The sequence below is a fragment of the Schistocerca gregaria genome, chromosome 4 (genome assembly GCF_023897955.1).
Source record: "Schistocerca gregaria isolate iqSchGreg1 chromosome 4, iqSchGreg1.2, whole genome shotgun sequence".
Lineage (NCBI taxonomy): Eukaryota > Metazoa > Arthropoda > Insecta > Orthoptera > Acrididae > Schistocerca > Schistocerca gregaria.
Window position 1 is genome coordinate 314,445,029 of NC_064923.1, and position 12,607 is coordinate 314,457,635.

The 12,607-nt window shown below is 42.2% G+C and overlaps 1 protein-coding gene across 1 annotated transcript in view; it reads right to left on the reverse strand.

Annotated features, from left to right (window-relative positions):
* Positions 1 to 12,607, reverse strand: part of LOC126365881 (dynein axonemal heavy chain 6) — a 1,020,408-nt gene that overhangs the window by 802,340 nt on the left and 205,461 nt on the right. Inside the window, exon 12 of the mRNA XM_050008578.1 lies at positions 7,976 to 8,150. Coding sequence (XP_049864535.1) covers positions 7,976 to 8,150 — 175 coding nt within the window. The remainder of the gene's footprint in view (positions 1 to 7,975; positions 8,151 to 12,607) is intronic.

Sequence of the window (12,607 nt, forward strand, 5' to 3'; positions counted from 1 at the left end):
CTTCTACTGCTATGGAATCAACTTCAAAACTTGTCCTTTTACTTATACAGGATGCTGAAAGTGGAAGGAAGTTATAGGAAGAGTATGAACTGCCAATAATTGACACAAACCCTTTCCTCTGAAACAATTATCCTTGAATATTGTACGCATCCTTCACACTTAAATCACTGAAATGATATAATTTACTATTATGATGAGTTATTTTGATTTTTAAAGTTTCAATGTAAAATTAAGCGAATACATCAAGATCAGTATGCTTTGGAAATTTTAAGGATCAATGTGTACAGAACCTTGCACTAGATCTTTGAAATCATCTGCAGTATCAATACTCAGGCATCATGATACAAAACCAAATTTTTAAGATTCAGTACCTTGTTGACTTAATTTTTCAGCTTTAATCTTGCAGGTAAATGACCATTACAAGGATTATATGAACAATCTTTAGGGTGATGAATGATCCACTTTTTTAAGTACTAACCAACTACTTTCACACTTCACACCTTGGTTAGCTCAAATCACATGAATTAAGTTCCAGAAGATACACTGCTGGAAGGTATAATGACTTGTTTAATTTGGACGTTTCAATAAGAATACAGACAAGTCCATTTGTTAGTTGTGCTTTGCTTCTTGTAGCTGTAGCTAATCATGATCTAGAGTGTGTCTTTCACCACTATCTATTGACAGATTTGTGTAATTCCATGCAATGGGAAATTTTGTTCAGTGGACCATGTCCATCACGTGTTGAACATGGTGGACTGTGATTTAGAGTTTCACATTCACAGGGAATCTGGAGATGGCAAAAGTAAGTAAAAACAGCGTATTGCATATTTGCATATTCCAATCTTTTAGGTTATAATTTATGTGTAGTCAGATATGAAGGTAATTGGAAAATATCACTACATAATGAAATAACAATGTTGTATTGTACATTCTGCCAGAGAGCCACAATGATACTGAACCACGTGAAAATAAATAACTCCCATCTAGTTCCTTACATATGTCACAGAAACTGATGTTTTGTAAATAATTACAGCATTTCCATTAAAGATCAATGTGCAACTCATCTAAGTACAGTAGTTCTATTATTTCGTTCTCCCTCTTTTAACATAAATGATACAATAGCAATAAACAAACACAAGCTGACATCGGAGAAAACAGTAACGAAATTCATGTAAATGGGTCAACAGTATATGAAAGTCATTCAAGAAGTCAATAAAGGTGTATACAACTACAAGTGGCCAAAATGATGGAGAAAAATGTCTTCCTGAGCTGTCCACTTGTAAGTACAGGAACAACTGTACTTCTAAGGTGAATGCTGAAGTCATAATTTCACACTTAAAGGCAGCTCACAGAGAGTTTTTGGCCTTCAAAAATGTTGATGTACAAAATAGTTTCAATCTATATTCTGTGGTTCACAAATCAGAAAAACTGGATGTAAGGGGGCAATCACAGTTTTCAAAAGTCGATAAATCTACATCTAAAGAAGATATTTTCATAGACTTGAATGATTATTTTAGAAGCCAATATATGACCAAAAATGTCATTCCTCCAAATCAAACACACAAATTATGTATGATCTGTAAGCATGTATCTGCAGGGAAAAAACTTGGAAGTCATAAGACACTTGGCAAAAGCGTTATAAATTTGAAATTTATAACCAGATTACAAATAATGTACAGAGAGAAAAATTGAAAAATACTCATTAGCTTTATCTGTGGAAGGGGTAGACTGCAAGAAAGTACCTCAGAAATGGGAAGAATAAAGATTCTCTGAAAACATTTCCTTTCAGTTGAATTTGGAGAAATGTTGAAATTTCAGCAAATTGTGCCTAGTTCTGTAGACAATAATTAAATGTGCATAATATTGGAAGAAATATGTAAGGAAAGGAAGGAAGGAAGGAAGAAACATTGGAGTTTAAAGGCCCACAACAATGATGTCATTAGAAATGGATAACAATCTCAGATTACAAAAGGATAAGGAAAGCAAGTGGCCCATGCCCTTTCCAAAGATGCCATCTCATCATGCACCCAGAGGAATTTAGGGAAGTCATAGCAAACCTAACTCTTGATGACCATGTAAGGATTTGAACTGTAATCCTAGTGAATATGACTCCAATTTGCTAACCACTGCACCAATTTGCTCTGTCATAATCTTGGAATTCATGACTTTGGGAGTGAGGAGGTTACAGTGTTTATGTGACATGAAGTGCTTGCCTCATGAACAAGTGACAAAATTGGACCATGGATGTTTCAGTATGAAAGTGAGACACTGAATATGTTATAACCTTTAATCACAATAATTGCATGGATATTCACACTCCCTCTTAGAAACAATAGCTGATCACATGATTACTACTCAGTCTCTCGTATTCGACTGCCGTGCCGTGACATGCGGCCGGCGCCGTTCGTAGCTAGGTGGCGCTCCCGCATTCAGCCGATTTGCGGAGGGCCTCTATCGCCGTTTGTGCGTACTGTCAAGGCGGCACTGTTAAATGTCGTGGCACTATCACAACACTTTTCCCCCCTTGAAAAAAAAAAAAAAAAAAAAAAAAAAAAAAACACTCACGTACTTGGAGACATGGACAGCGCGGAGACATCCATGGCCTCTTGTGAGGCCCCGAGGAGATCCCGCGCAGAGACACGAGAGTATGAGTCGAAAATGTTCAGGACGGAAGCTCGTGCGTGGAACATGCCTCCTGGATGAGATGATGGGTGAAAACTCCGGAGCACCATCCATAGGTGTCATGGACCTGGGAGTGTGCTCCAGCGGGATGGGTCCCGGAGAAGGCGGCATCGCGACTGGGGCCGGTTCCGGCATACTCGGAAACGACAGCGACGTCGGCAACATCAACAGGGATGGTAGATCGGCAGCAGCAACAGGACTGAGGTCTCGGGCTGGTGGAGGCGAAGGATGGGGCGGTGGCACCGGCGTGGCCACCACTCGTGGGTGCATCTGGTCATAATGGCGAACAACCGTGCCGTCGCCCGTACGGATTTCACAAAGCCGGTGGCCGCGAAGAGCCTTGACCACACCTGGAATCCATTTAGGGCGAGATCCATACCCTCGTGCCCACACGTCGGCGCCCACCGAGTATTTTCCCGCACACATAGTACAAGGCCTGACAGGGTGAAGCAGATGCAGTAGAGTGCACGGTTGGCAGCCATGCAAGAGTTCAGCAGGGCTGCGATCACCAAGAGGCGTAAAGCGATAAGAACTCAGAAATTGCAGCAGGGCGTCATCTGTGGAAAAATCACTAAAAAATTTTTTCATCTGGCATTTGAAAGTGCGGACAAGGTGCTCGACCTCACCATTCGATTGCGGATTGAAGGGAGGTGCTGTAACATGATGAATCCCTTGTCCAGTACAAAAATCACGGAAGGCCTGTGAAAAGAACTGAGGGCCATTGTCCGTGACGATCGTGGATGGAAGACCTTCTAGCGCAAAGATTTTGGACAACACCAGCGTTGTCGCCGCAGTGGTGGGTGACGGACATCTAACAACAAACGGAAACTTCGAGAAGGCGTCAATCAACAGTAGCCAATAAGTACCGAGGAAGGGGCCAGCAAAGTCGGCGTGCACCCGTTCCCATGGCTGAGCTGGATCAGGCCACGGAGAGGGCATTGTATGAGGTGCCGCCAGTTGTTGAGCACACTGGCCACACGCAGCAACCATATGGGCGATGTCCAAATCAATACCAGGCCAATAAACGTGACTGCGGGCCAGGGACTTAGTCCGAGAAATACCCCAATGGCCTTCGTGCAACAGTTTGAGAACATCTTTGCGAAGAGAGGCTGGCACCATGACCCGTGGAGATACGCCATCCGTGGCCAGAAGAACAACACCATCACGAACAGACAGACGAAGGCGCAAGGCATGGTAGTTGCAAAGGGGATCCAATGCCCGGCCCTTGGTCCTGTCCGGCCAACCCCGTTGAACAAAACCGATCACCCAACGCAGGACCGGTCCCGCGCAGTAGCTGACGCGACCTGCGAACCTGTAAGTGGAAAGCCCTCGACCGCACGACGTTCTTCCTCATCAATGTGGAAACAGAGGAGTTCATCACGATCGAAAACAGGGTCGGGGCCCATCGGCAATCGCGACAATGCATCAGTGTTGGCGTGCTGGGCCGTGGGGCGATAGTGAATCTCATAATGAAAACGAGACAAGTATAAGGCCCAACGTTGCAGGCGGTGAGCTGCCTTATCCAGAAGTGACGCCAATCGGCTGAACAGAGAGACCAGCGGTTTGTGGTCGGTGATGAGGTGAAACTTAGAACCATACAAAAAAACGCTGAACTTTTTTAGAGCATAAATGATAGCGAGTGCCTCCTTTTCGATTTGCGCCTCGTTTAGGTCTTGGAAGCATAGGCGATGGGTCATTCTGACCCATCCTCATACCGATGGGCGAGAACAGCCCCTAGGACATACTGGGACGCGTCAGTTGCCAGAACCAAGTGCTGACCCGGACGGAATGTGGCAAGACAAGGCGTCGACTGCAAATGAGCCTTCAGGTGGACAAAAGCCGGCCCACACCCGTCGGACCAACAGAAGGGGACATTTTTGCGTAACAGCTGATGCAGAGGATAAGCTACCGCTGCTGCGGATGGAATGAATTTGTGATAATAAGCAATCTTGCCTAGAAACGCCTGAAGTTCTTTGACCGTAGACGGTCGGGGTAGAGCGTTAATGGCCGCAACGTGCTAACGGAGAGGACGTATACCCTCACGGGACAAGTGGAAACCAAGATACTCAATGGAGGGTTGGAAGAACTGTGACTTGTCCAGATTGCACCTCTACCCAGCCGAATGCAAAACCCGAAACAGTGAACATAAATTACGAAGGTGCTCCTCAGTGGAGGCTCCCGTGACAACAATGTCATTCAGATAGTTTATGCAGCTGGGAACGGAAGCCGTGAGCTGTTCCAAAAACCACTGAAAAATGGCCGGTGTGCTAGCGACGCCAAACGGTAATCGCTGGTACTGACACAACCCACAAGGAGTGTTAATAACGAGAAATTCCTTGGAAGTAGCGTCCAATGGCAACTGATGGTACGCCTCCGATAAGTCAAGTTTGGAAAAGAACTGGCCCCCAGCGACCTTGGTAAATAACTCCTCAGGACAGGGAAGAGGATAAGTGTCAATGAGGCTCTGAGCGTTGACGGTGGCTTTAAAGTCACCACACAATCGCAGACTCCCGTTTGGTTTAGAAACCACCACAATCGGCGATGCCCATTCGCTGGAGGTAACCGGGAGGAGTATCCCTGAAGCTGTTAACCTGTCTAGCTCAGCCTTGGCAGGTGCACGCAACGCCAGCAGAATAGGGCGTGCCCGGAAAAACTTAGGGCGAGCCGTAGGTTTAAGAGTAATGTGGGCTTCAAAAACCTTGACACAACCCAGACCAGCAGAGAACACGGACAAAAATTCAGAACACAATCCATCCAGCTGTTGATACGGAATATCCTCAGATATGAGGTGCACATCATCATCAATGGAGAACCCGAACAACTGAAAAGCATCATAACCGAACAGGTTTTCAGTGCCCGCATGATCCACCACATAAAACATGAGGGGCCGAACAACAGACTTGTAGGCAGTGGAAGCATCAAACTGGCCCATGATAGGAATTTTCTGTTTATTATAAGTCCTCAGATTACGCGTAACTGGAGACAAAGGAGGAGAGCCCAACGCCAAATACGTGCGAGAATCAATGAGAGTTACTGCAGAGCCAGTGTCCACTTGCATGCGGATGTCTTTATTCAGAACATGAATAGTAACAAACAACTTATTTGTTTGAGAAAGCACACAGTGAACATCCATGTCCGACGCCTCGTCCTCGTCGACAGGAACTTTATGGGACTGACACACAGAAGCAATGTGGCCTTTTTTCCTACATGAATTATACGTGGCCCAACGTTTTGGACACGCTGCCCTGTCGTGCTGTACGAAACAACGGGGGCAAGAAGGAAGTGCGGAACGAACCGGCTTCTGTGGTTGCTGGTTTCGCTGCGAGCGTTGTGGCCCAATGCAACGTTGTTGACGTGAGTGAACCGCCACCACACCGTTGTTCTCCTGTGAAACAGGCAAATTGCCCGTGTCGAGAGTTGACTGTACAGCGCCTACATCACACCATGCGTCGATTTGCGCACCAGCAGTGTGAGACACTTCAAAGGATTGAACGATGCTTAGAACTTCTGACAACGACGGGTTTGGCAGTTGGAGGCCACGTTGCCGAACTTCTTTATCAGGAGCAAGCCGTAGAATAGCATCCCTAACCATCGAGTCAGTAAGACTCGTGATGTGTGTCCGTGACAAACTGACATTTCCTACTCAGACCGTGTAGTTCCGCCGCCCAAGCCCGGTAAGATTGATGGGGCTGTTTACGACACCGGTGGAACGCCACGCGGCCGGCAACAACGTGGGTGTTTTTCCGATAATAGTCAGACAATAAGTCACACATTTCTTGGAAGGACAGGGAGGCAGGTTCCCGCAGAGGGGCTAACTGAGATAGCAGCTGATAGACTCGAGGGGAAATCCAAGATAGAAATAACGACTAACACATAGGAGCGTCAACAACGCCGAAAGCCAAGAAGTGTTGCCGCAAACGCTTCTCATAATCCTCCCAGTCTTCAGCGGCCTCGTCGTAAGGAGGGAATGGAGCGGAGAAGAGGAAGACAAACGATGAGTAAGCGACGTCGACAACGCCTGAATCGCTGCCGTCAGCTGTGTTTGTTGAGCCTGAATAGTAGCCGTCAGCTGTGTTTGTTGTTCAATGAGCGCTTGCATAAGCTGTTCCATGTCTGCCCCATCACGAACACGCAAATCCACAATGCAGTGAAAATATCCCATCCTCGTCGCCTTAAAGTGTTATAACCTTTAATCACAATAATTGCGTGGATATTCACACTCGCTCTTAGAAACAATAGCTGATCACATGATTACAACTCAGTCTCTCGTATTCGACTGCCGTGCCGTGACATGCGGCCGGCGCCGTTCGTAGCTGGGTGGCGCTCACCCGATTTGCGGAGCGCCTCTATCGCCGTTTGTGCGTACTGTCGTGGCAGCACTGTTAAATGTCGTGGCACTATCACAACAGAATAATGGTCTGAAGGATATTATAACATATTCTGCAATTGTGCTAGACAAAATAGGAATTTCAAAATGGCTATAATTCCAGGCGTTCTTGTTAGCCAAAGAGTAAGGAGTTTCGAGCAATGATGAGAACAGGTCATATTATGCAGATTTCGTTATCACTGAGCACACATGGTAGACATTATATTCCCATGTGGCTGATAGTGTCACTTGCTGAGTGGGCTACAGAGTTTCCCATCCCAGAAATAAGGCTACTGCTCAACAACAAGTAAAATAACTGCAAATTCTGAGGCTTCATACAGAATCAAATGGTAATGAAAGTCAATTACTCTAACAGTGAGATTGAAGACTGGAAAAAGTGTGAACTTCAAGAAACATCCTAATTAACCATTGTTTACAATGCCTTCTGTATGAATATAACGTAAGAGAATAGAGTTAATGAAGAAAATGAAGTAGGGGGGAAAAGCAGTAACAAAATGAAAGGACATGCATTGGTTTTGTAAATGTTTGGGTATGCTGTCTGTTTAATGTATTTGCACCAAAACTTCTTGCAATGAAAATGTAAACAATGGGCATGGTTTAGATTTTCCCAAATTCCCATTTGCTCTATAATAATAATCATGATTTCTTTCTACCAAAGCAACCAATGGAATTCAAACTCTGACATGAGTGTATTTTTTAATGTTAATGATACTCTAGTAAAGAAATAACATTATGTTTTCAATTCTTATGCAGCTTGTATCATTTGCAACAAACAAAGAGAAGTTCATTTATCTTAAATGTAAGAAAATTAACATGATCCCATGTCTTTAAATCATGTGTCCATTTGAATATTATATTTTTTTCCCCTTGTTAACACATACTCAAGTTGAAAGCCACACTACTTACCGTGGTAATGTAAGCTCAACTGCACCTAATAAAGCTGTCGTAACTGGCAATACAGTTCCCTTTAATCGCTCAAAGACTAACTGGAAAATCCCAATATCTTGAGAATCCTGGAGTTTATTGATATCATCAATTTGTTGATGATAGGATGTAAGAAGTTTTCTAAATTTCTCCATAACTGAAAAAGAACATACAGAAGTTATGACTTTTTATAATTCATTGAACAGCTTAATGGAACAATGAAGTTTTATAAAATAATATTTGCAATTACATGACTAAACATAAAAGACTCAAAAAGCAAAAAGCAGGCAATCAGTTTTCAGTAGCTAGCAGATCATTTAAGTGCTACGTGAGAAACAGCCCTATTAAATGTTTATAATGGTTCAAAAACCAGTCTTTCACTCACTTTAAGTAGGGCACACAGTATGGAAGTACTCAGCCTGTCATAGGGATAATGTGACTGCAACCAAAATGCACCTCTTTAGATGGAATTTGTGATACTCAAAAAGATATGTTTAGTTTATTGTGTGGTCACTGAGTAAACACAAAACAGTAAAGATACATCATGTCTGAAAAGTCCCTCTGCAGCAGTGAGCTCTGCATAGGTTGGCAGCACATTCATGTTTTTGTGTAAGCCAGGGGCTGGGATTCACTGCTTTGGCTGCAGTTATGTCGGAAAATTAGATTCAACATTTTTACAAATAAAAGAGTGAAATTAATTAATTATATTCATTACAATTAAATACACTGTATTCACCAACATCACAGTAGGTACTGAAAATGTTTTCTGCTTTATTGAAGGCATAGGCTGACATCACATTCATCTTTTTGTGTAAGCCAGGGGCTGGGATTCACTGCTAGTGGCCACAGTTATGTTGGAAAATTGGATTCAACATCATTACATATAAAAGAGTGAAATTAATTAATTATATTCATTACAATTAAATACACTGTATTCACCATCACAGTAGGTGCTGAAAATGTTTTCCACTTTATTGAAGGTATAGTTCAACACATTTACTTTTATTTGTGAACACCTTTAACAACATTTCACGTGTAATCAAATGCAGATAATCAATTGTTGCTGTCTTCAGTTCATCTATTGTCTTTGGGTTATTTTGATACACAAATGTTTTTGTCGCACCCCAACAGAAACAGTCAGGCAGAGACAGATCCAGTGAGTGTGGGGACTATAGACCATTCATAATTAGTATGTCTCCACATATTCCATTTAAAAGTTGTAGGGAATGGTGTTCTGCATGAACAGCAGCATTGTCATGATGAAAAAAAATGAATGACTGATCTCATTGCCATTAAGCAAGGCAATAAATGGATAAATTATGTGAGAACAATAGACATCAAAAGTGACGGCTGTATCAATAATGATCAGCCTTATAATTCACACTCACCTTGCGGGAACCCACATTCTAATTTTCTCTGTGAGCAATGGTGTCTGTCTTCAGGCATTCTGATTTTCAGATGACCAACTTCATGAATTCTGAGAATTAATATACCCACATAGGTGAAACAAACCCTCATCAGCAACAAATGTGTGATCTAAAACACCACCTTCATATCAGTTAACAAATTGCTGAAACCATTCACAATATGTTATTCATTTCCCATGGTCCATAGAATAAAACTGTTGGACAGCAGTAATTTTATACAGATACATTACCAGTTCTTTGGTTACAGCCTTATGTGCTGCCGTATCAGAGACTTTAGTCACTTGTGATAATCTCCTCACTTATTTTGTTGGACACTGCAACAATGCATCCAAAATGTTGTCAAGCTCCCATTCCTTTAAAATTGTGGGCCTACCAGCTCATGGTGCAACTTGAACTGAGCCTGTTCTCTGGAATTTGTGAATTAAACCACATAGAGTATCACAATATGAACACATTTAGGCAGAAAGATACAATCTAAACTGCCTTCTCACATGCTCCATGAAGTTTCCTCCTGCTCAGAAGAACTCTTCCACTGGAATTGTCCTTGTTGCAACAGTAAGCATTCTCACTACACTCAGCTTGCACAAGACTTATACAATAACACGACTATATCTGGAATGCATATGCAACACTACTACACCTTCCCTACCACTGCTGGTCCACCAAACACACACTGCCAACCTAGCATGCCACACACACCAAGACACATGAGGCTAACTGCTGCAGAGAGACTTTGTGTATGCTCGGTGTTAAGATTATTAAAATGATTGTGTATCCTACTCACAAACAGACGAGTTAAGATTATTTTAAAAATATTATTGTACAAAATGTAATTAAAAAGTGTAGTAAAGTAAATTCTTTTAATGAATTTAGTCACTGAATGTAAAATAAAAGACAGATTCAACATTATAGGATATTTTCACTTGTTTTCATGACTATAAAGATAACTGATGAATTTAATTGTAGCTGTTCTTCCACTGATAATGATGAATAGTTACCACACTTAAAACCCTGCATAGTTGATGACATAATGATTTTAACTTGTAAATGTAGACCCAGTGATGACTTGTACTTTTTGTTATAATAGAACAGACAAATTCTTGTAAACCTGCCCGACATATTAACACATCAGTCAACATCATTATGCATATGTTTGACAAGGTTGCTATGCACCATGGGAAAGGATACATCTGCTGGTGCCAGTTCATGGGGTAAATCAGATTTAAGGGCAGTTTTGGACTACCGCAGCCTCACTTGGCAATCCATTGATGTTTACAACAATCTGCTGATAAAAACCTATGTGTTTTTTTTTTCTAGTCTATGATTTGGGATTTGTTGTTACCTACTATCAATGTTTTGTTGTTGTTGTTGTTGTTGTTGTGGTGGTGGTGGTGGTCTTCAGTCCTGAGATTGGTTTGATGCATCTCTCCATGCTACTCTATCCTGTGCAAGTTCCTTCATCTCCCAGTACCTACTGCAACCCGCATCCTTCTGAATCTGCTTAGTGTATTCAGCTCTTGGTCTCCCTCTACAACTTTTACCCTCCATGCTGCCCTCCAATGCTAAATTTGTGATCCCTTGATGCCTCAGGACATGCCCTGCCAACCGATCCCTTCTTCTACTCAAGTTGTGCCACAAACTTCTCTTCTCCCCAATCCTATTCAATACTTCCTCATTAGTTACTTGATCTACCCACCTGGTCTTCAACATTCTTCTGTAGCACCACATTTCGAAAGATTCTATTCTCTTCTTGTCCAAACTATTTATTGTCCATGTTTCACTTCCATACAAGGCTACACTCAATACAAATACTTTCAAAAATGACTTCCTGACACTTAAATCTATACTCAATGTTAACAAATTTCTCATCTTCAGAAACGCTTTCCTTGCCATTACCAGTCTACATTTGATATCCTGTCTACTTCGACCATCATCAGTTATTTTGCTCCTCAAATAGCAAAACTGCTTTACTGCTTTAAGTGTCTCATTTCCTAATCTAATTCCCTCAGCATCACCCAATTTAATTCGACTACATTCCATCATCCTCATATTGCTTTTGTTGATGTACATCTTATACCCTCCTTTCATGACACTGTCCATTCCGTTCAACTGCTCTTCCAAGTCCTTTGCTGTCTCTGACAGAATTACAATGTCATCGGCGAACCTCAAAGTTTTTATTTCTTCTCCCTGGATTTTAATACCTACTCCAAGTTTTTCTTTTGTTTCCTTTACTGCTTGCTCAATATACAGATTGAATAACATCGGGGAGAGGCTACAAACCAGTCTCACTCCCATCCCAACCACTGCTTCCCTTTCATGCCCCTCAACTCTTATAACTGCCATCTGGTTTCTGTACAAATTGTAAATAGCCTATCGCTCCCTTTATTTTACCCCTGCCACCTTTAGAATTTGAAAGAGAGTATTCCAGTCGACATTGGCAAAAGCTTTCTCTAAGACTACAAATGCTAGAAATGTAGGTTTGCCTTTCCTTAATCTTTCTTCTAAGATAAGTCGTAAGGTCAGTATTGCCTCATGTGTTCCAATATTTCTACGGAATCCAAACTGATCTTCCCTGAGGTCAGCTTCTACCAGTTTTTCCATTCGTCTGTAAATAATTCGTGTTAGTACTTGGCATCTCTGACTTATTAAACTGATAGTTCGGTAATTTTCACATCTGTCAACACCTGCTTTCTTTGTGATTGGAATTATTATATTCTTCTTTAAGTCTGAGGTTATTTTGCCTGTCTCATACATCTTGCTCACCAGATGGTAGAGTTTTGTCAGGACTGGCTCTCCCAAGGCCGTCAGTAGTTCTAATGGAATGTTGTCTATTCCCAGGGCCTTGTTTCGACTCAGGTCTTTCAGTGCTCTGTCAAACTCTTCACGCAGCATCGTATCTCCCATTTCATCTTCATCTACATCCTCTTCCATTTCCATAATATTGTCCTCAAGTACATCACCCTTGTATAGACCCTCTATATACTCCTTCCACCTTTCTGCTTTCCCCTCTTTGCTTAGAACTGGGTTTCCAACTGAGCTCTTGATATTCATACAAGTTGCTCTCTTTTATTCAAAGGTCTCTTTAATTTTCCTGTAGACAGTATCTATCTTACCCTAGTGAGATAACCCTCTGCATCCTTACATTTGTCCTCTAGCCATGCCTGCTTAGCCATTTTGCAGTTACTGT